This window comes from Salvia splendens, chromosome 14 (genome assembly GCF_004379255.2).
Source record: "Salvia splendens isolate huo1 chromosome 14, SspV2, whole genome shotgun sequence".
NCBI classification, from domain to species: domain Eukaryota; kingdom Viridiplantae; phylum Streptophyta; class Magnoliopsida; order Lamiales; family Lamiaceae; genus Salvia; species Salvia splendens.
The window spans coordinates 15963764-15987016 of record NC_056045.1 but is presented as its reverse complement, the minus strand read 5'-3'; the positions used below and the strand labels follow the sequence as shown (position 1 = coordinate 15987016).

The following is a 23253-nucleotide window of genomic DNA, read 5'->3' as shown; positions in this document are numbered from 1 at the left end:
GGGAACATTTGGGACAGCCCTTGGTTGGAAAAATTATTTGAGGCACTTCGCATATTTCAGTTAAGTTGTGGTTTTTGATTAATTTGATTATCTATTCATGGACTTTGAGAGTAAGCATTTGAATATTTGGGAATTAATTATAATGAATTAAACATGGAATCCTAATGAAATTGATGGGATGATTAGAGTATATAATAGTAGTTGGTTTATCTTAGATAGTATGTACTTGTAGCATACAAGTAGAAATCATGTTGTAGTTAACTAAATCGACATCTATTGTGTCATGTTCTGGCAGCATATTTAGACTCTAGTTCAACCAAGGAAACGACCTCATTTTCTTACCAAATTTTAGTTGAACATAGTTTTCTGTGTCTTCTTCCATGTGACCAAAATCTAGCTTCAACCGAGTTCATATGAATTTATAATGATTTTTGTAAGGAGATTGACCATGTTCTGCCGGGAGTTGAGAAAAGAATAAAGTGATTTGTGTGTTAAAGGAACTTCAGCTTTTGAGGTAGTATATTCTACATTAAGTCTTAATTTCTGAAATAAGTCTACGGGATTGTATATATAATATTTCGTGCTATTCAGTGATACAATATATGATATGTATATGTTGCTTGTGACGTGAAATATGTAAATTCTGAATAATGTGATGGTATTAAGAGAGTTGGAATTTAATCTGATAATTTAATATGACCTGGTGTGAAAAGAAGTTGCTCATGTATCATGATAGATATTAGAAATAAGTATGGATATGGAAATAGGTATACATGACTGTGTTTATGACACGTGCTTAAGTGTGTTATGTGGGTACAATTGGCATACCATATGACATAAGCATTGCATTATCTGTGATCACTCGTCTTTTGGATAACCGAAGCGAGGATCGTCTGAAATCAAATCTGATCTGTCTCTGATCTGTCTTATATCTCTGATATTTGTGTCTGATTATCTGTCTGCACCCTAACTGAGTGGTCTGTGCGGAGTCCTCTTAAGGACTAGATCCGCGTCTGCATCTGATTTTATTTTTGATATGGTATGCATATCCTAATTTGTCACTAAACACAAGCTATATGTATTTGAATATGTGAAATTGTTGGTGATCTGCATATGCGTGTTAGTGACTGGATGAGATTGTCATATACTCTTTGTGTTTCACTCGATAATTTGCAATATGCAATTTATTTTGTATTCTATCCTTATGTTTCATGAATTAATATGTAATTATGAATCTTGTAAATTCCATGAGATGAAAGATTGATAAAAGTATGATTTTATTATGGTTTGTTTCTGAAATTAAATATATGCATGTGGATAGGATCATGTTGGTGCTGGAGTGCTTTCATAATTAATAAAAATGAAAATGTATAGGTTGCATATTGTTTACTTAACGCTGGAAATTAGGCTCTAATGCTGATAAGCTTGTCGAAGCTCATTCATTTCTTTCCCCCTGCCCCTGCAGAGTAGGTGATCAAACTAGCCCTTTTGCTTTTTATGGTATAGATGCTTAAGTCAGGTCACTAGCTAAGCTTTTGCGCTTGGATAATTCTTTTGAATTCAAAACTTAATGTTTATGATCAAAATCAATTGTAAAATCATCGGACTATAATTGGCCTTACTTTTTTGTTACTACCTTCGTCCCTAATAATTCATCACCATTTGACTCGACACGAGTTTTAAGAAATGTAATAGAAAGTGGGTTGAAAAAGTTGATGACATGTGAGTCCTACTTTTATATATTAGTTTTATAATAAAATGTGAGTGTGAATAAGTTAGTGAAATGTAGGGTCCAAAACCAAAAATAGTAAAAGTGAAATGTGACAAATTTTTAGGGACGGATGAAAAAGGAAATAGGTGACAAATTTTCAGGGACGGTGTTAAAACTCTTAAAAATCTTATCCCACATCGATTTGGTGATAATTCTAGCTCCTCTATATAAGTGTAGATAACACTCCCCTTATAATGCCTTTTAAGGGTGGTGAGTGGTCCATTTCTAATAGACTAAGTATTAATTATTACTATTATTGAAGGAGTGGCAGAATAACAACGCAATTGAATACTGGTCAGGCAAATTGTTATCGAATCGACGGATTGAATGTGGGCGCTACGCCTCTCGGCCATTGCCGGCTTCGGCACCCGAAGGACAGTTCATTCTACTCAATATCTTCGTTGCATTAATCAAACTGCCTTCACAACTTCCCCTCTAATCGCTCCCTTCACTTCCTCAGGTTCGTCTCCTTTCCCTTATTCATTTCGTTAATTTTCCTTATAAATTAAATAGATTCCTCCATCTTAATTTTCCCTTGTTTTGAATCTCGCATTGAACTTTTTAAGTGGTAATAATGGTAGGTTGTTTTGGTGGAATAATCTTTGTTTGAGTTTATAAAAGATTGAATCTTGAATTGCTGTTTATGCGGGTTTTATAGTTTTTGATTCAAATTATTTAGTAATAAAAATCAAACTCATAGCAGTTGGGAATATGGGCTAGTGAAGGAGCAGGAAATATAACTTAGATGGAGCTGAAATCGAATAACTTCAGGAAATTTAAAGAAGATACTATTTATTTGATTTTTTGTGGGTATGCGTATGTTGGGCTGATGGAATACCTTGTGACCTTAGCCATTAAACTGTGTTATGTAGTGTATGCGTGTGTGGCCATTAAGTGAAGATTGCTTTACATTTTTGCCGAGTATATCTACGTTTGTTTCAATTACAGTTGGTGACTTGCACAGTTGTTGATGCTCTTGTAACACAGCTCTGGACATTTGCCCCCTGCCGCAGGCTGTTAAGAGGAAAGTTGACATTATCCTCAACGGTGTGGGAGATAAGGACACGGTTGAAGATGTCAAGAGAGTTCTAGAAATGGTACCGCATGCTTTACTGTTACATTGCTGTGTATTGTGCAGAGATAATGCTATCTGTTGCTCCAATCTTCAGTTTCTGTTGATAAGTACTTCATGTGTCATTAGGCAAACCGTGCATCATTAAGGCGGGTAACGCTACACACCGACTTTCTCACACCCCCTGTGTTGAAAGAATCAATGCTTGCTCTAGAAAAGATTGCCGACATCAAGATGGTTGCCCAGGGAGGATATCCAGAGGCTTGGAATCCACCTCTTTTTTCTTTTAGATCCATTCTTGGAAAATTATCTTGTAACTGAATGCTCTTATATCCGAAACTTTGCAGGCTGAGCGTTGTCGGCTCTCAGTTGGGCATCCAGATGTATTAACATCTGATCCTGACATTGTTGCGGCACTGAGGTAACTAATTCACATACTTGTTTCTTCAGTTTTGACTTCAGTGGTACCAGTCTCTGGAAATCATCGCGACTTGCCCTCTTGTGCAATTATAGAAGGGACTCTTAATTTGGTGGTGAAACTCTTTCAATCATTAGCATCTCAGGGAATTTCGGATTTGAAACCTGTAGCCATGGTGACTTCCTCGGGGCCATCCTTGGAACTGGGATAGTGAGAGATAAGCTAGGAGACATTATATTGCAGGTATAATTCTCAACGGGGCTCAGTATAAACTGATTTTGGCTTCAACCGTCCTAGATTGTCAATTTTTTTCATTCCTTCCGGCATGGTTACTTTGATTTATTGCAAAAACCTGTCTAAGGAACTTTTTCGAATAGAAAGAAAACTTAAATAGCAACTTATAAGCACATTTATTTCTCATTGTGCAACCATATCGAAGTAGAATTCATACTAAACAATTTGTCAGATGTTGGTGGAACAAGAGTACGACTCAACTTTCTTTGGGGATACCTATAATCCTGTTATTAGATGATTCATGATTAATAACGTTGTATTCATTGCACATCAGATTTATGTAAGATAAGTCCTTTCCATAAGGGATCATTGTAGTGTTATGAAATATCATCATATGGAACTGAGCGTTCTTGATATTTTAATGTTTCAAACATATAATTAAATTTTGCACCTTGGTGTATCATATGTATTAGGGGTGTCATGTTTTACTTTTCAATGACTCTTTATGTTTATTGTACATGAGCAACGATTTTTGGTCGTGCAGGGAGAAAATGGGGCCCAGGTTCTTGTTGTTCCGGAACTAGTCGATATCCTTGTCTCCTCACTGGACAAGGTACATCACCTGTTTTATGCAATGCTTTATATGATAAATGATTTCGTATGCTGAGCAGTTAACCAAGATGTATATATTGGTTTTTCCTTTGTCCGTTGACTGACTTATTTAAAACGGGAAACAACTTCCTCGGTCTATTATCCTCGTGGACAAATGATACGTTCTCTGTTACATTTCTCATTACAACCAAGAAACTTAGTCTACTTATTTGATGTAAATTTAACCTGTCATATCAATTTCCATAAATAGATTATATCTAGGATGAAGGTGTCAAACTTGTATATATATTTTAATTCTGGAATTAAATTGCTTGCTGAAAGTTACGTCTTGTTGTTTTGCAGGTGAGAAATGTTTCCATCACATGTAAAAAGATTCCACTGCTAGCTCTTGAATACCAGCCGCCGAGGTTATTACTGACTCTATATGTTGAAACTTCATTGACATATTCGTTCGACATCATAAATAGCAGTACTATGTTAACTAATCCATAGGACCAAGTCTTTGAAAACTGTGGAAGCCTCTCAACGACTTGATGCCATAGCTAGTGCCGGTTTCAAAATTTCACGATCTAAAATGGCTGATTTGATCAGGTATCACATCTTTCCTGCTCTTGAAATTTAATAATGGTATCAAATGGAAGCTTTCCTGCAAAATTTGAATCTATTATGAGCTTCATTCACAAGTAATCAAACTGACTTTAACTTCTGACAACGAATCAAGCAACGGAGATGTGCGCGTCAATTGGTGTACTGTGACAAAGAGCAACACAACTTTGAAACCAGGAGACCTAATATCCGTTAGTGGTAAAGGAAGACTAAAGGTGAGTAATCTATTTCTGCTGTGACAAATGGATCCATGGTGTGCGCCATATATGTGTATTCAATGTGTTTCCCTGCTGGTTTTCTTTAGGTTGGAGAGATCAACTCTACGAGGAAGGGGAAGTTTGCAGTCGAGCTCATTCGATTTTTGTAGAGGTAATCTTGCCTGGAATTCAAAAGGACTTTTGATCTTCCCTTTAGCACCAAGAGATATGGATTTAGATTTGATATGTCTTCAACCAAACTGATGTGAATCGGCCACATTGTCAATATACATTCATTCTCAGATACTGGTTATATAAATTACTTAATTAGTTTTTCTGTTCCATTCTATTTTATATTGCACGTGATCTGTTATATCATGATCAAAGAAACTATATAAATTACTCCCTCCGTCCCATAAAAATATGTGGACTTTCCGTTCTATACAAATATGTGCATTCCATTTTTTGAAAGTTATATCAATTTAATAATGTAGGTCTCACTATCCATTAACTTACTTTAGCTATCATTATCATCCTCTCTCTTACTTTACCATACCATTCACCTCATCTCTCTTACTTTATCAATTTTGTCTTAATCCTCATGTCATCTCATCCGTCTATATTTTTATGGTACGGAGGGAGTACTAAATTAGTTTTTCTGTTCAATTCTATTTTATATTGCATGTGACATGTTATTTGATGATCAAAGAAGCTATATTAGGATAAAATTGTTAAGAGCATTGGTAAATCTACAAGTTTTAATTTGCTATTTCACATGCATTGGGGTAAAATTTGCAAGTTACTCAACATATTTTCCTTTCTCGTGTTAACTGCCACTCTCTTATGTACTTGAAGTTCCAGTCCATTGCCACTCTTGGGCCATATGATATTGCAATCGAAGTTGCCTTTTTAGCTTACTTTATAATTCCTCTTGGTTTTAAGAGCTTAAGAAACATCTTATAAATGCATAAGAGAATACCAGCGCGATAATATTACTTCTTCTCGCTTTGGGTTAAAAGTGGATTGTAGAGTTTATTGTATACATGTAATTCTATCAATGCAACATGCTCGAATTATGTTTTTTAAGTATACCAAACCTAACAATTATAAATGCCAAGAACATTACAAAAAAATATGAGCTGAAAATCATAATTGAAGTACCCATCTAAATTTGAAAATCAAAAGGGGAATTAATCATTGTGGTGAGACGGACGGAATACAATTTATATCCGTAAAGTTAACATTTCTATTAATATAAACATATACTACATAAAATTCAATCGTCACCTGCTAAGAAAAAAGTTAGAAAATACTTACTAAAAATTAATGACTGAGTAGCAGATTATTCAATGCAATTCCATCTTTCAAAGAGAGAGACGTCTAACTGAAATCAATTCTTGCTTGTGACGTTTTGTGCTCATACTTATTTATCAAATTTAATTGCATTAAATGTAAGATTTAATCAATAGATAAAAAGAGAAAGCTAATGTAATATAATAATAAATTCAGACAAATATATATCTTGTTCTGCATATGCAGAGCAGATACCAATTTTCTCGATATGAGTACAACATTGATGCACTTAATAGTACACTGATTATTATGTTTATAATTTTTTTTGTTTATTCTCTTATTGCACGTATTTCTCTTAATGGGTAAAAATAATATTCTAAGATGAAAGCAAAACAATATAGGAATGCAATTCAAATAATATGAAAGATGGTAGATAGTTGGATAAATGTAACTAGAAGTAAGCCTTAAATATGGGCATGGTAGTGACAGTGCATGCTACGGAGTGAATTTATTGGGACGGCAACCGTTTTTAAGTATGGACATCTACCTAACAAACTTCAATTCTATCTGCATATACATATGTACATACACCAAGAAGTGAGCATTAGAGTGCCACTATATTTAGACTGACAACATACCATCAATCATAGCCCTTAGATCTATAAGATAGACGTCTATGATTGAATTGATGAAATAGAGTTCGGATTACAGTCAGTGGCGGATCCAGACATTTCATATTGGGGGTACGATAAATAATTATATTGACTTAAAAATGTAAAATCCAATCGATCTTTTTTCTTTTATTATCTCAAATTTTCTATTAAGTCATTTCATTAAATAAAAAAAAGCATTTTTAGTGTTGTTACTTAAAAATTTTCACCATTAAATTGGGGAGTCTTGGATATTTATATAATCAAGAATTTATTTTAGTTTATAGAAAGTTCAAAATATTTTAACTAAAAATAAAATGCATTATATTTTCTATATAATCTAAAAATATGAGCATAATTGAAATTATGAATAATAAAGATTATATTCAACCATACATTCTTTATTATGTACTTTACGAAGTAAATGAGCAAACAATTAATAAATAATTGTATTTAATCAAACAATATTAGAATAAGTATAAATAGACAGAAATGAAAAATAGCAAAAAGGTCTTAGATATTTATATAATCAAGAATTTATTTCAGTTTATAGAAAGTTCAAAATATTTAAACTAAAAATAAAATGCATTATATTTTCTATATAATCTAAAAATATGAGCATAATAGAAATTATGAATACTAAAGATTATATTCAAGCATACCTTTATTATGAACTTTACGAAGTAAATGAGCAAACAATTAATAAATAATTGTACTTAGTCAAACATTATTAGAAACTATAAGTATAAATAGACAGAAATGAAAAATAGCAAAAAGGTCTTAGATATTTATATAATCAAGAATTTATTTCAGTTTATAGAAAGTTCAAAATATTTAAACTAAAAATAAAATGCATTATATTTTCTATATAATCTAAAAATATGAGCATAATAGAAATTATGAATACTAAAGATTATATTCAAGCATACCTTTATTATGAACTTTACGAAGTAAATGAGCAAACAATTAATAAATAATTGTACTTAGTCAAACATTATTAGAAACTATAAGTATAAATAGACAGAAATGAGAAATAGCCAAAAAACGCACCTTGGAGGACTTGATCCTGGGTTAATGCTGTGGAAAGATGGTGCTATTACCACAAGGCTACTTCCATAATTTGGGGTAGAATGGTACCCCATTGTTCTTAATTGAATCCGCCACTGATTACAGTCTTATGTGTTGGATATTGCAGGCGTGGGTATTTTAGTCAATTCCCAAAATTTTAAATCAGAAACGGATTTGGTAATATGTAAACTGCAAATGCTAGTACTTGATAATACTGCAATCTTCATACAGTAACACTGCAATCTGATAATGTAAAAAACTATTACGAATGATGCAGACGCGTAACACTGCAATATTCATAGAGTAACACTACAATATGGTAGCAGACTGAAAATAGGAATACTGATTTTGCCCTTTAGCGTTTTTTTATATTCCAATTTAATTAAAATAAGCAGCCACATGGAAGCTTGGGAATCACACGATCTTCAGATGTAACGGCCTAAAATCGTGGTATGGGGTTACAATAATGAGTATTGTCATATTAATACATCCCCACCGAAATATAATCAAATGCAAACTTTAAATATCGTACAAATTTCAAACTATGGTCTGAACCGTTAGAAAATAGTATCAACAGATGACAAAATAACATCAATAGAAACTGTCAACACAGCATCAGCGGTTGACGATGTGTTGACATCAAAATCTTGAGATTTTTCAATGTGTTGATACTGTGTTGAGGAGTTCAGAGTTTATACAACATATAGAGTTTGCATTTTATCACTAACTTACGTACACCTATATATCCGGGTGTGATAAAATATGATTGATGTATATATACTCCCTCGTTCCAAGGTAGTAATGACATTTCTTTTAAGCACGAGATTTAAGAAATTAATATGTTAAAAGATACAATAAAGTAAGAGAGATAATTATATATGTAGGGATGTCAATTCAACCCGAACCCCGTGGGTCGAAAAATTGATGACCCGAAAAATCCATAACCTGAATAGTCTGCACCCAAATAGCCTGGCAACCCGAGTGGGTAGGCCCGAACTCGAACGGGTTAGCCCGATTCACATCCCTAAATATATGAAAGAAAAAAAGAGAGTAAAATATTAGAGAGAGAAAAGTTTTTGCCATTAAAAAATATGACTCAGCTAACTCCCCCGTTTCAAGGTAGTGATGACATTTCTTTTAAGCACGAGATTCAAGAAATTAATATGTTAAAAGAGATAATAAAGTAAAAGAGATAATAATATATGAAAGAAAAAGAGAGAGTAAAATATTAGAGTGAAAAGTTTTTGCCAAATAAAAAAATATGACTCAACTATCTTAAAATTAGAGAGTATGATTCAACAAATAAAAATTAAACAATCAAAATTAGATTGTACATATGCCACTAGATTATCATATTTAGTGCTACCAAAATTAAATTGTACATGTGCCACTAGATATCATATTTAGTAGTAATACATTAAAGGGTATATTAGCATTTATGTTTTCATCTCGACGATTATTTATAGAAAATCTGAAAATTAAAGAGATTAGATATTTTTTCTCAACCGGCTGTGTAATTTCGCAGATTCACACATATACTGCCTCCGTTCAATTAAATATGAAAATTTTGCTTTTCAAAAGGGGCGGACGCAGAAATAAGTATCGATAGGGGTTGAGATTTCTAAATTTTATTTGGATGTACATTTTTGAGTAATTTAGATAATTTGTAGGGGTTTTGATATTATAACTTACAATAAACTTGAATAAATTTCAGAAAATTCTTAGAAAAAAGTAAAAATAATTGTTTCATTAAGGGCTTAAGCCCCTCCCCTTTCACTTTGGGTCCACCCATGGTTTTCGGTACGAGATTTTATGTAGTGTTGTTTTATAAGTTAATGAAGAGAGAGTAAGTAAGAAAGATAAAAAATGGAGATATAGTTATTTCTATTTTAAACAACGTTTCATTTCAATGTGACGACCTAAAAAGAAAAACATTTATTTTTAATGGAACATGTAAAGTACTTCATCGTAAAAATGAAATTACTTTAATTGACGACATCATTTTTAATGGAACATGGAAAGTACTTCATTGTAAAAATGAAATTACTTTAATTGACGACATCATAATATTGAATGTAACTCATCGCACAACAAGTATATAATCTCAAGATAATTAAGGGGGTTACCATTTGCAAAATTATACAGAATTGGAGGGAGTATTATTATTTTACCTTTTTATATTGTTATTCCCGACGCCATACTCATTTATTTTGAAACTCCCATACCTGTACCTAAAACCAACAATTTAATTACCTCATAACGTCTAAATCCGCTAAGTATCTAGTGGCCCTAGGTTCCTAGCTAGGCTAGTTATTATATAATCATATCAATGGGACCATCATATCACAAATATATATTTAGAGCATCTCCAATATATTTAGAGCATCTCCAATGGCGGACGTCCGGTCGGACATCCGTGACGGGCGACCGGGACGTACGCCATTGTGGCGTGGAAGGTAGGATACGGACGTCCCGTAAGGACGTCGGATGTCCTCGGACGTGCGGGCAACAGGCGGGCGGACGTCCGCCATTGTGGTGTGGGTCGGACGTCCGGTATTAAATTTTTTTTTTTAAAAAAACTCTATATATACGGCTCGTTGTCCGTCATTTCATTCACACCACTTGTGTTAACAAGTTTCTCTCTTCTTTTACTACAAATTTCATTTCTACTTAATGGAGAACGACAGAACCTCTCCCGGCACGAGCGAGTCGCTGACTCCGACGTTTCCGAGATGATGGCGCCGAGATTAGCGGCGGGGACGACGGGGGCGGCACGGGCGATGGCGAGGGCGGCACGGACAACGAGGAGTGAGCCGAGTCAGAAATTTTATTATGTAATTTTTTCTTTTTTATTATGTAATTTTTTTTCTTTTTTTTATGTAATTTTTTTTAATGAAGCATTTGCAATTTTCCCGTATTCCGTGTCAAAATTATAATTCCGTTACGTATATTTAATTTGTGAATTTGTGATTTTTTTTATTGCGGGAAGTCCTAGTGGGAAGGGCGATGGGAAGGGCGGATTGTGAAGGGGATGTCCTAGTGACGTGGCAGTGGGATGGGAAGTCCTAGTGACGTGGCAGGAGGTATTTTTGGGAAGTCCTAGTGGATGTCCGAGTGGGACATCCGCCCACTGGAGATGCTCTTAGATTTGTCACATCCTCCTTCCGTCCCACAAGAATATGTACTCTTTCTTTTTTTAGTACGTCCCACGAGAATATACAGTTTCCAATTTTAGAATTTCCAAACTGGTGCCCCTGCAATGTAATCGGGTTCGATAAAGTTGTGGGTACTGCCGCCGTCGATCAGTATGGACACCGGAGAGCTATTAATCCGTCCGTGCAAGCAAATAAAACGAGGCTTGATCTTAGGACATAGGACGAGAACTCGTGAGACATCACAACAAATTGCCATATTCTCACCATCATCCGCCACGTTTGTATCGTCGTACACTGGGATCTCCCCGTCTTCATCATCTACACCCATTAGTGCATAAAATTTCTTGGCACATACATGAGCTTGAGAGTATTTCTCCAGGCACCACCAACAGAGGACCTGCCGAGTCCGTTCCCCCGCTGAGATACGGACCATAGGATAGTCGCCCGGCGGCTTCCCTTTGCGCGTGGGTTGTTGGGCTGGTTGACCTTCTCGTTTGGCGGCTGACTCGCTCGGAATGGCCGATTGGTTGTTGCGAGAAGACCACGACTGTCTTGGTGCATATGGTGGGTTCGCGGTGAACTAACACACTGCCAGCTGTTGAGCCAAGGCGAAGGCGTCTTGGAGTGTGGTCGGTCTCATGAGGAGCTCCTGTTTGAGGGATTGCTTGAGGCCCGCTATAAATAACAATGTGAGGGTCGAACCACCCACATTATCTGCCTTCTGAAGCATTGATTCAAACTCCATCTGGTATTCCTCTACCGTCGATGTTGGTCTGAGTGTAGCGAGACGCCCGATATAATCCTCATAAAGGTCGGGGTCGAATTGCTTTTTAACCGCCAATAAGAAGGCATCCCAGGTCTTGGTAGCTGGGTTGTCCTCCCAATAAGATAACCATTCCTCGGCCGCATCATCAAATAAAAACGATGTCAAGTAAAGTCTGTCCTGTAAAGGCGTGAAATTGTGGTTGTAGTATTTTTGTATCTTGCGAATCCATTTAACCACTTGTTTGCCGGTAAAGCGCGGCGCGCCTGTGGTCAATTTGGGGTGTTTATCTGGGTCGAAGTCGACGGGTTTCGTAGTGATGGACCGCGGAAGGGTCCAGCCGTGTGTGGTCGGGGCGGCAATCGCTGCAACAGGTTGCGCCGATGCTACTAAGGTAGCCAGTGAGTCATCAATATTCCGATTCATGATGGTCTGTTGACGAGCGAAAGCCTCATACTCGTGTTTGTGCGCCATCATCTTCTTTTCATATTTGGCTTGGCGCATCTGCATATCGTGACGCATCTGACCGATTTCCTAAGTAGTATATTCATGTGGTCGCGACAATTCCTCCTCGTCGTCATAATAATCCGAAGGCATGGTCCGAAAGGTTGAACACGTCGGGGGAAGAGTGGCTCAAGAAAGCACCAGATGATAGGATCCGGTTATCCTATCGATTGAGAGAGCGCGCAAATTGAAAGATCGATTGATGAACCCTAGTTTTTGATGTTAAGGTTCTGCCGAAAATAAAAGAGAGCAAGGGAAGAGAAAAAGATTTTATTCTTATTTCTCAATGACTCGATCTAATGGGAATTCTATAATTTATAGAATTCCCCCTACTTGATTCGACTTTACGACTTGGGAAAGAATCAAGAAGAAAACCCAAGAAGATTTGACTCTAGCTAATTTAGTAAATAACATTGTCTGGAAAGGAAAATAAGCAAAAATAATATAATACCAAATCTTAACTAATATTTAATATAATCTGCGTATTTGGCTGGCTGTGTTCGCTTCTGTTTCGGGCGACCATCGCCCTACTGCTTGATGCGTTCTGGTTTGTCATCTTCATCGGTCGGCTCATGTAAGTTATTGTCGGGGTCCCTATCATGATCATTGATTCAATACCTCTTTCCATCTTATGTGATCGCAATGAATTTGAAATTTCCTCCAAGCTATCACTAAAGAGACCGTTTTTTAGGAGAGTTCCAGCACCGACTCTTTGCTCGGTATCTTGGTGTCTTCCATCCTCTGATATAACTAAAATTTTCCCTACTAGCTTGCGTTGGAGAGAATGGAAAATCCAGGCACCATCCTTTCACCTACGTGCCTGAGCGCCAAAAAATCTGTCTCTCGAACTCTTATAAGCTAGTTTTGAGATTTAACATTTGCATACAATTATATCTTCACAAATCAGTATCGAAATCAATCTTTCTCTTAATATGATTCGTACTTTTAAATTTTGCATAACTTTTTAATTTAAATTAGTTTTTTTTTAAAAAAAATGCTTCCTCCATTCCATTCAAGATGTCCATATTTTTTAACGGCATTGGATTTTAGGAGGAGTTGTTAGATGGAGTAAGTAGAGAGAAAAATGTAGTTTAATATTTTAATTAGAGGAGAGAGAGAGAGATTTATTTCCAAATATAGAAAGTGGAAATCTTGGGTGGGATAAATCAAAAAGGAAATATGAACATCTTGAATGAGACGGGGGTAGTATAAAAGGGTGTGGTCGAGTGGTATGAAACTCGTTCATCCTTAACCAAATGGTCAGAGGATCGATCCCTACCTTTGGGTATGTAGCAACCTTAAATCCTTGATCCAGCTATCCCATCCATCGAGATACCTACAAATCAGCGCGGGTAATCACCAAAAAATATAATAATTTGATGAGAATCTAATAAAATCCAAATTGTATGATATTATATTGAAGGTTGAAAAAACTGATGTTGTGTATGAGGAATATTTTTTGACTTTTTGTTATATGATGGATGCTATTATATTTCTTTATAATAGTATGAGATTTTGATAAAGGAAAATGATGTAAATTTTTAAAAATTATCACCATTTTCTTTATTACCCATATGATGATGTGCGACCTTTTTTATACCAGTATTCATTAAACATAATCTATGCCATCTATATTGTGATACATTATTTATATTAGTTCTTAGGTATGCATTAGAAAATGTTATACTGTCTCATAGTATAAAAATTACAATAACAATAACAATACAAATACTTAAATATTCGATACATTAAACCTGACTAGTATTTCCTAAATTAATCTAAATTTTGTTCGCGTAAGACACGTTGTTTTTGATAGAACATAGAAGAACAACATAAATATTTGATCATAAAAGCTATGGTACATCCCTCGATCATAAAAGTGTATTACTTTGGATTCTTGAGCATAAATTATCATAAATATTTGATAGATATTTTCATAGTGGAAAATGGTCCCATGATAAATTCATATCCGTTAGTAAGTGATATTTTGGTAAATAATTAGTGAATGATGCTAAATTGAAAAAAGTTAGGTGTATCAACTAGAAATAGACAACTGAAAACGAAATTATGATTCAATGTGACTCACAAGCAAAATTAAAAAAACAGGTACAACTGTAATACTCTCATTTAATAACATTAAAAAATAAAATTAAATAGGCACGCCTCATAAATACATATCTTCCATTTGTAATAATTGTTCCCTAATTGATAGCATGAAAACATACAAATATCATATTTCACATCAACATTTAAAAATATGATCAGTTGCGATTAATTTGGTTTGTTACGTTTAAACATAAACCTTCCCCAAATCCTTGGCCATGTTTCTAAGCAGAAACTTCTGAACTTTTCCGGTGGAAGTCTTGGGCAGCTCCGGCTTGAACACGACGGTTCTCGGCACCATGTAGAGCGGCAGCCTTGCCTTGCAGAATTCCCTGATCTCCTTCTCCGTGGGCTTTTCGGCCGCGCCCTCCTTGAAGCTCACGAATGCGCACGGCGTCTCGCCCCAGAAGGCGTCCGGACGGGCCACAACGGCGGCTTCGTTGATGGCCGGGTGGGCGTAGAGGACGGCCTCGACCTCGACGCTGCTGAGATTCTCGCCGCCGCAGATGATCACGTCCTTGGACCTGTCCTTGACCTCCAGGTAGCCGTCGGGGTGCATAACCCCGACGTCTCCCGTGTAGAACCATCCGTTATCTCTCATGCTTTTTTTGGTCCCTTCTTGGTCTTTCAGGTATCCTAGCATGACGCTCCCGCCGCGCAGCACGATCTCCCCCATTGTGACCCCGTCCCGAGCCACGCTCTTCCCTGTGTCCGGCTCCACGACGTCCATTTCGCCGAATGCTACCGTCCTCACTCCTTGCCTTGCCTTCTGCTTTGCCCTCTCCATCCCTGCCATTTCTTACCGTTATAAATAAAAAGCGATTATAACAATATCACCTATTAGTGTAAATAGATAACTGAAACTACTGTGCAAGTTTCATTGACTATTACTACCTCCGTCCCCCAAAATTCGTCCCAGTTTGACCGGGCACGGGTTTTAAAAAATATAATGGAAAGTGAGTTGAAAAAGTTAGTGGATTGTGGGACCTACTTTTATATATTAGTTTTATAATAAAATGTGAGTAGGAATGAGTTGGTGGAATATGGGACCCACTACCAAAAATGGTAAAAGTGAAATAGGACAAATTTTGGGGGACGGACGAAAATGGAAAACTGGGACGAATTTTCAGGGACGGAGGTAGTAGTACTTGTTTTACTATGGACATGGTTCAGAGCGAGTCACTCAGTGTGGATCAAAGTGAACTTATCTAGCAGTATATCTTGATTAAAGTTGAAAAGTGACTGACCCCAATAGTATTATACTCCTCAAGTCTCATAGAAATAGGCTCATTTGTATGATATGGATTTTAATTCATAATTGAAAAAAAGTAAGAGAGACAAGGAAAAAGTAGTTGGAATAATGTAGTGGATGGCGGGACCTATAAATAATAGAGTAAAATAGAAGGATAAAAAGTTTCCATAAATGAATATGATCCATTTTTATAGGACAAAGGCAAAAAAAAAAAGGAAGTTCAACCTATTTCTATGAGATGGACGGAGTAGTATATTATGTCGTATACAAAAACTGAATCCTTTATATAAGTATAGTAGACTACCCCTCCTAATACTAATTGATTGAAACCATTGTATACGTATTGTAGACTACTCCTAATATTAATTGATTTTAGAAAGGAACTCTATCAATTTATAACGTTTAAAAATATTGATTTTAGAAAGGAACTCTATGTATTTATAACGTTTATAAATTTAATCATCGAGTATACTACTACTATGAAATGTTCCACCTACCACTTAATTGATCCCACTCCTTTTTCCACGCGCAGCTCACCACCAAACCCCCAGTCTCCGTCAGACCGTAACCGTGGCTGACAATGAACCCCAGCGCCTCCGCCCGCCCCAGCACCGCTGCCGGAGGCGGAGCTCCGGCTGTCATAATGTGAACAGCCGACTTCAACGGCTTTGTCCTCGGATGGTTCGTGAGCATGCTGAGCACAACTGGGGCGCCGCACATGTGCGTCACTCCGTACTTGTCAATGGCCTCGAACACGGAGGGCGCGTCAACACGGCGGAGGCAAACGTTGACGCCCCCGACCGCTGCCATGCCCCACGTGTAGCTCCACCCGTTGGCGTGGAACATCGGCAGCGTCCAGAGGTAGACCGGCTGCTTGGGCACGGACCAATCAAGCAGCGAGTCCACCGACATCAGGAATGCGCCACGGTGGCAGTGCACCACCCCCTTGGGAGACGAGGTGGTCCCCGACGTGTAGTTGAGCGTGATCGGGTCCCACTCGCTCAGCGGCCTCAGCCACTTGAAGTCCTCGTCCCCGCCCTCCACCATGTTCTCGTAGTCGATGCAGCAGTCGACCGAGCAGCTCTCGCAGGAGGCGTCGTCGCCTACGAGGACTAAGGTGGGGCGGTGGAGATGCGGGGGGAGGAGCGAGACGGCCTCGTGGACGAGGGACTCGGACTGGCAGTCGGCGAAGATGAGCTTGGAGCCGCTGTGCTGGAGCAGATTGGCGATGGCGTTGGCGTCGAGGCGGAGGTTTATCGTGTTCAGGATGGCGCCGGCCATGGGGACGGAGAAGTGTAGCTCGGACATGGCCGGGATGTTGGGCGCGACGACGGACACTACGTCGCCGCGCTTGATGCCGAGGGAGGCGATGGAGGACGCCAGCTTCAGGCACCTCCTGTACGTCTCGGCCCACGTGCGGACCGTGTCGTTGTAGAGAATGGCGGGGCAGTCTCCGTACACGACCGCGGCTCGTTCGAGGTAGTTTATCGGTGTGAGAGGGGTTGAATTTGCTGCTGCTCTTCTTGGTTGTGCCTTTGTCACTGCTGCGGGTGATGGTTTGTTGGAGACGGAGTATGAGAGCGAGGCTGTGATGATGGTTCTGGTTAGGGCTGGGTCGGTACGGTATATCTTACATATCTGCTTCTGCAATTGCAAAGCTGGGTTATGGTGGAAGAGGGAGGAGGCGGAGGAAGAAGAGATTGAGGAGTGTTGAGTGTGTGAGAGAGTCTTCATGATTGAATGTGATTTTCTGTTTTGGACAACATCTGCCTCTGCATACAGTTTATTAATACTAATTTGAAGGGTAGAAATGTAAATTTGCAGCATGTATGGCATTGAATATGCTTTACCTGCCCACTCTACTACAACCAAAATTAAATTTTGCGAATATAACATCTGGTAAATACTAATTTGCGAATTGAAAATTTGTTTTTTAGCCACAAATGAAGGACTAATTCAAATGCGTCTATGCCCTTCATTTGTGAAAAGACAATTATCTGAAAACACCCTAAATTAAGGTGTTACATGTTACAGAAAAGCATGCAACTTTTATTGTCATGTTTGGGATAAAAGTCGGTATTTCTGAGGTAGTTACGTTTGTCTAACAATCTTAAGAGTGTTTATGAACATAAAGAAAAATTAAATATGAATGAATGGAATATAATCCCAAGGCAGACGGGGTGGGGGCTATTAATAAAATGATGGCACAGTGTATCCTCTAGCAACTCTCACATGATCAAATTCCTCGAGTGGTAAAGTTGGACCGTAGAATCTTATACATCCTATACACTTCTTAATATGCTGACACGTGTATCATGATCACGGAAAAATGGTATATACACTTCATTCTGCCTAAAAAAAATAGTCAATTTAACATTTTGGGTCCTCTCCAAAAAATGAGATTAGGTCTAAATATGAAATGCATTTAACCAATTACACACCACTAATAATGTGGACCCTAAAACAACAGCTACAATCCCCTAACACTTTCCATTACTTTTTTCCTTTCTCTTTTACTTTATCAACTGCATATTAAAATTCATAGCATTTACAAGTTTGTCTATTTTTTAGGAAAGGGGAGTAGTATATACATAGGCAGATATATGATCAAGAGCTGGAAAAGAATTATTACCCGAATTGATGTCACAAAGAAAAGATAATGCTAGAGTTGATGGTTTCTTATCTTCCAAGTTCAAAAGACAAGACTTACATAACTGATTACAGCTAGAATCTAAAACTTTCTATGCTTAAGTCTTGATCAACTCTCTGATTAGTTTGATGTTAACATTTTCTAAAGGGATATCAGTGAATTCAGATAGTAGTGCTCTAAACTCATCTCCATTGAGAGTCTCTCTTTCCATCAAAACCTCTACCAACCTATCAATACCCTCCCTGCTGTCCCTTATATGGTTCTTTGCAATCTCATACGCACTCCCTATTATCCGCCTCGCAGACTCGTCGATGTCTTCGGCTAGTTTCTCCGACATCTGATTCCTAGCCATCATCCTCATCACCACGTCGCTGCTCTGCACACCCGGCTTGATCAATGTCCATGGCCCGATTTCCGACATTCCATATGCTATAACCATCTGAATGTACTCACAAAATTAATAATTATTGTTAAAAATCTCTTCAGTCTTGTCCCATATCGTCTTGGTAATGATTTTGTCTCATATATAAGTTTTTAGGCCTTTTAAGAGGGGTGAGTGTCTCATTTATAATCATACAACTAAGATACATGAATTAGATTGGAATTGTTTTACCTGTTTGGCTACTTGTGTTACTTGTTGCAAGTCTCCAGCTGCACCAGTTGTGATCTCGGGCTCCCCGAAGATAACCTCTTCCGCTGCTCGGCCACCCAAGCCTCCGACAATTCTAGCAAACAATTGCTTCTTAGAGACCAAGGTGGGATCATCCGCGGTGATGGACCACGCGCTTGCCCTCGAGGGATCAATGTCACCTTCTGCACGGGATCATGTCCCGGAGTTAGGGTTCTGCCATTGTCACAAGTCACAACACAAGGAGTTAATATCTCAAAGGGATTTGTTAAAAGGCCTTATAAATCTGCTCCTACTCACGCGCAGACTGAGTGCCCAATCTCGTGATACGCGACCAAGATCTTGCTTTTCCCATCGGTTCCTTCCATTCCTGCTACTATGCGGTCTATTGAGTCGTCGATCTCCTTCAAACCAATCGCTCCTCTCCCTCTCCGGCCAGCAAGAATGGCGGCCTCGTTCATCAAATTCGCAAGATCCGCACCGCTAAAACCCGGAGTTCTCATCGCAACAACACCTAAATCAACATCTCCCTCTAACCTCTTCCCCTTGCTATGAACCTTCAGAATCTCCTTCCTCCCCCTAACATCTGGCAACCCTACACTCACCTGAAAACAAACAAACAAACAATGAGCACAAAATAGACAAATCATTAAACACATACATCCCAATTCACAAACCTAACCTGCCTATCAAACCTCCCTGCTCTAAGCAGAGCAGAATCAAGAACATCAGGCCTATTCGTAGCAGCAACGACGATCACGCCACTGTTTCCACTAAAACCATCCATCTCAGTTAGGAGCTGGTTAAGCGTCTGCTCCCTCTCGTCGTTGCCCCCGCCAATCCCCGTCCCCCTCTGCCTCCCAACGGCATCCACCTCATCAATAAACACGATACAGGGCGAATTCGCCTTGGCCTTATTGAACAAATCCCTCACCCTCGAAGCCCCAACGCCAACAAACATCTCGATAAACTCTGACCCCGACAACGAGAAGAAGGGCACCCCAGCCTCCCCTGCAATCGCCTTCGCCAGCAGCGTCTTCCCCGTCCCGGGAGGGCCAGTTAACAGCACCCCTTTCGGTATCCTCGCACCCACAGCGCCAAACTTCTCGGGAGTCCTTAAAAACTCCACAATCTCTTCGAATTCCAGCTTTGCTTCATCGACTCCTGCCACGTCATCAAATGTGATTCCTGTATTCGGCTCCATCTCGAACTTGGCCCTGCTCCTCCCTAGCCCGAACGGCAAGTTGGGCCCACCGCCACGAATGTTGGAAGGCGGCCTTGTTAAAAGGAAAGTTCCTAATAGAATCAACGGAAGAGCTAGGTTGCTTAACAGATCGAGAATGGCGTCTGCGGCGCTCGTCTCAAAGGGGTGGGCGGCGAAGTCCACGTTCTTCTCCCTGAGCTTTCTCACGAGCTCTTGGGGCAATCCGGGGAGCTGGATTTTGACGCGCTGGATTTTGTTCAGCGCGGGATTGAATATCTCCGCGATTGCGACGGTGCCGTTCTGATATAAATCGACTTTTTTGACGACGTCTTGGTTTAGATATTCGAGGAATCTGGAGTAGGACATGCGGCTAGATGCGGCCTCGCTCGGGCTCTCTGGCTCCGAGACTGCTCTCCCAGGCGCTGCGATCAGCGTGAGCCCGGGGGAAGTGGTTAGTAGCTTACGCCGGCTGAATTTGATGTGTTTTTGGGAAGGGTTCGTGTCTCGGTGATCGTCGATAGGGGGCTTGCAAATGGGGATGTAAGAAGCCGACACGGCTACAACAGGAGACATTTTGCTTGAATGGATGAAATGAAACAGAGGTTAATTTCTGGTTTGGTTTGAACGCGAGTCGATGATTTTGGAGGGAAGAGTTTGTGTGTGTGTGTGTGTGTGTTGAGTTTAACTAATTAACGAGAACTTGAATGAGGTGTTTCTAGTGGATTTTTGTTAGAGCACCCGCAACGCGGTGCCGTCGCCGTTCCTATGCCGTTCCGGAGGAACGGTTTCGCGGCGGCACGCGTTGCAGCGTGCGTTCCGTCGCCATTCCGTGCCGCCACCGTTCCCATGCCGTGCCGCGTTTCGTTCCTCCGGAACGCGGAACGAAACGTTCCGCCACGCGCCGAGGCGACGTGGCGGACTCCCATTCGACGCGTGAAGCCCACTCGCTGCCCCGCGAGTGGGCTTCGTCCCGATGACGCAATAATTCATTTTTTTTAAAAAAAATTTCGAATTTAATAAAAAAAAATAAAATTTTTTTTTATTAACGGTAATGAGACCGTTAATTTTATAGCCGTTTGGTTTTTTTTTTTATTATTTATTTATTTACTCTATAAATACTCCTATTTCATACTCATTTCAATCACAAACACACATCTATTTCTCTCTATTTCCACCCCAATTTTCATCTCAAATCAACTCTATTTTCCTTCTCCCAAATTTAATCAAACTAATGGATCCTTATGAACAAATGCGTCAAATATTGGAACAATCACTTGAAGAAGATCGACGACGGGAGGCGGAAGAAGCCGCTCCGCCCCAACGTCGCTCCCGTACGTACATCCATCGTAACCGGGAGGAAGCCGCCGCAAGGTTAGTACGCGACTACTTCTGCGATAACCCGGTTTGGGGAGATACGTACTTCCGTCGCCGTTTCCGCATGGGGAAACCGTTATTTCTCCACATCGCGAATACTTTGGCAGCCCGGGAAGAGTTCTTCCAGGAAGGGTTCTCCCAGCCACACGACGCTGCAGAAATGTACTGCAGCAATCCGCCAGCTTGCGACTGGACAAACGGCCGACATGTTCGACGAATACCTCCACATCGGAGATAGCACTGGGCGAATGTGCTTGCTCAAATTCTGCAAAGGCGTCCGGGCAGCCTTCACCGACGAATTTCTCCGGAGGCCAAGCACGGCCGATTGTCAGTTCCTTCTCGACCTTCACGAAACAGTGCACGGATTCCCAGGGATGCTCGGCAGCGTCGATTGCATGCACTGGCAATGGAAGAATTGCCCGGTGGCGTGGAAGGGGTCCTACACGAGCGGCCACAAAGGTACCCACCCAACCGTTATACTCGAGGCCGTTGCCGACTACCGCCTTTGGATCTGGCACGCGTACTTCGGGGTCCCCGGGTCGAACAACGACGTAAACGTGCTCAACCAGTCCGACCTCTTGACCGAAGTTTTGGATGGTAAAGCGCCGGCCATCAACTTCGTCGCCAACAATCGGCTTTATAAAATGGGGTACTATCTCGCCGATGGCATCTACCCGAAGTGGCCTACCTTCGTGAAGACGTGCAGTGGGTCTGCGAACCCAAAGCAGGCTCTTTTTGCGCAGAAGCAGGAGGCTGCTCGCAAGGATGTGGAGAGGGCGTTCGGGGTTCTCCAAGCGCGCTTCAACATCATCAAAGCCCCGGCTCGTACGTGGTTCATGGAGAACATGGTCGACATCATGTATAGTGCATAATCTTGCACAACATGATTGTCCAAGACGAAGGACCCGAGGCGGGAAATTGGTTCGACCCCGAATCCCCCGGAAGCTCAACCGCAAGTAGTCCGCCTCGAAGTGGAGCGCATCCGTCTATACAAGAACGGTTATCTATTCGTGCAAGGACACGCGACTCTAGCGCCCACACCCAACTCCAACATGATCTAATTGAGCACATTTGGGCAAACTTTGGCGGATGAAATTATTAAAATTGTGTACTTTTATTTTTTTATGATTTTAATTGTGTGCTTTTTATTTTTTTAAGTTTAAGTTGTAACTTTGTTTTAATGTTGTGTGTTTTTTAATAAAATGTGTTTGTTTTTTTAATTGAATTGAGTTGAAATTAAAAAAAATGAAATTGAATGAATAGTAATTTAAGGAACGGTTAAGGAACGGTTAAGGAACGAGGGTTGCAGGTTCCGTTCCTTAGTTAAGGAATGGAGTAAAAAAGTACAGTGGGGCCCTCAAATAGTGGTTTAAGGAACGGTTTAGGAACGGTATAGGAACAGCGTTGTGGATGGCCTTAGTACAAGAATTCGTGAACTATCCAGAATGGTGGGTGTTGCCATGTGGACTTTGTTGTTTGGAGCTTTTGTTGATAGCCACACACTTGGAATTATAGTTTCATATTTTGCTAATAGATTGATTTCATGTAATAATGCTAGACATGTCCAGAAACATTGGAGTGAAACTAAGATCGAGTTACATCTCTAAAGCCAACACTCACAATTTCATATTGTTTATATATTGAATGGCTGTGAATTTTGTGTGATTTGCGCCACGCATACATTTATAATACATGTTCT

At 39.5% G+C, this 23253-nt stretch overlaps 3 protein-coding genes across 8 annotated transcripts; 1 reads left to right on the top strand and 2 right to left on the bottom strand.

Annotated features, from left to right (window-relative positions):
• Nucleotides 1-2048: 2048 nt before the first annotated feature.
• Nucleotides 2049-5247, top strand: LOC121765682 (putative RNA-binding protein YlmH). 6 transcript variants are annotated; one of them, XM_042161892.1, is made up of 10 exons: nucleotides 2049-2231; nucleotides 2759-2868; nucleotides 2973-3080; nucleotides 3191-3264; nucleotides 3432-3504; nucleotides 4040-4108; nucleotides 4450-4514; nucleotides 4600-4698; nucleotides 4829-4928; nucleotides 5018-5247. In XM_042161892.1, exons 1-10 carry the CDS (start codon nucleotides 2099-2101, stop codon nucleotides 5078-5080), a joined length of 894 nt encoding a protein of 297 aa, XP_042017826.1. In that variant the 5' UTR covers nucleotides 2049-2098; the 3' UTR covers nucleotides 5081-5247. The 6 variants fall into 6 exon arrangements, with proteins under 6 accessions (XP_042017826.1, XP_042017824.1, XP_042017825.1 ...); XM_042161890.1 differs by having other exon boundaries at nucleotides 3399-3504; XM_042161891.1 differs by having other exon boundaries at nucleotides 2973-3104.
• Nucleotides 5248-14450: 9203 nt separating this feature from the next.
• On the bottom strand, nucleotides 14451-17463 carry LOC121764840 (2-methylpropanoate--CoA ligase CCL4-like). The gene is made up of 2 exons (XM_042160869.1): nucleotides 16196-17463; nucleotides 14451-15235 (listed from the first exon to the last, which is right to left on the bottom strand). The coding sequence occupies exons 1-2, from the start codon at nucleotides 17430-17432 to the stop codon at nucleotides 14634-14636; spliced, it is 1839 nt and encodes a 612-aa protein (XP_042016803.1). The 5' UTR covers nucleotides 17433-17463; the 3' UTR covers nucleotides 14451-14633.
• A 982-nt stretch (nucleotides 17464-18445) lies between these two features.
• On the bottom strand, nucleotides 18446-20827 carry LOC121764248 (ATP-dependent zinc metalloprotease FTSH 6, chloroplastic-like). The gene is given in 5 exon segments (XM_042160301.1): nucleotides 18446-18787; nucleotides 18962-19125; nucleotides 19128-19192; nucleotides 19277-19581; nucleotides 19659-20827. Coding segments are annotated over 5 exon segments (1971 nt in total). The 5' UTR covers nucleotides 20754-20827.
• Nucleotides 20828-23253: the final 2426 nt, after the last annotated feature.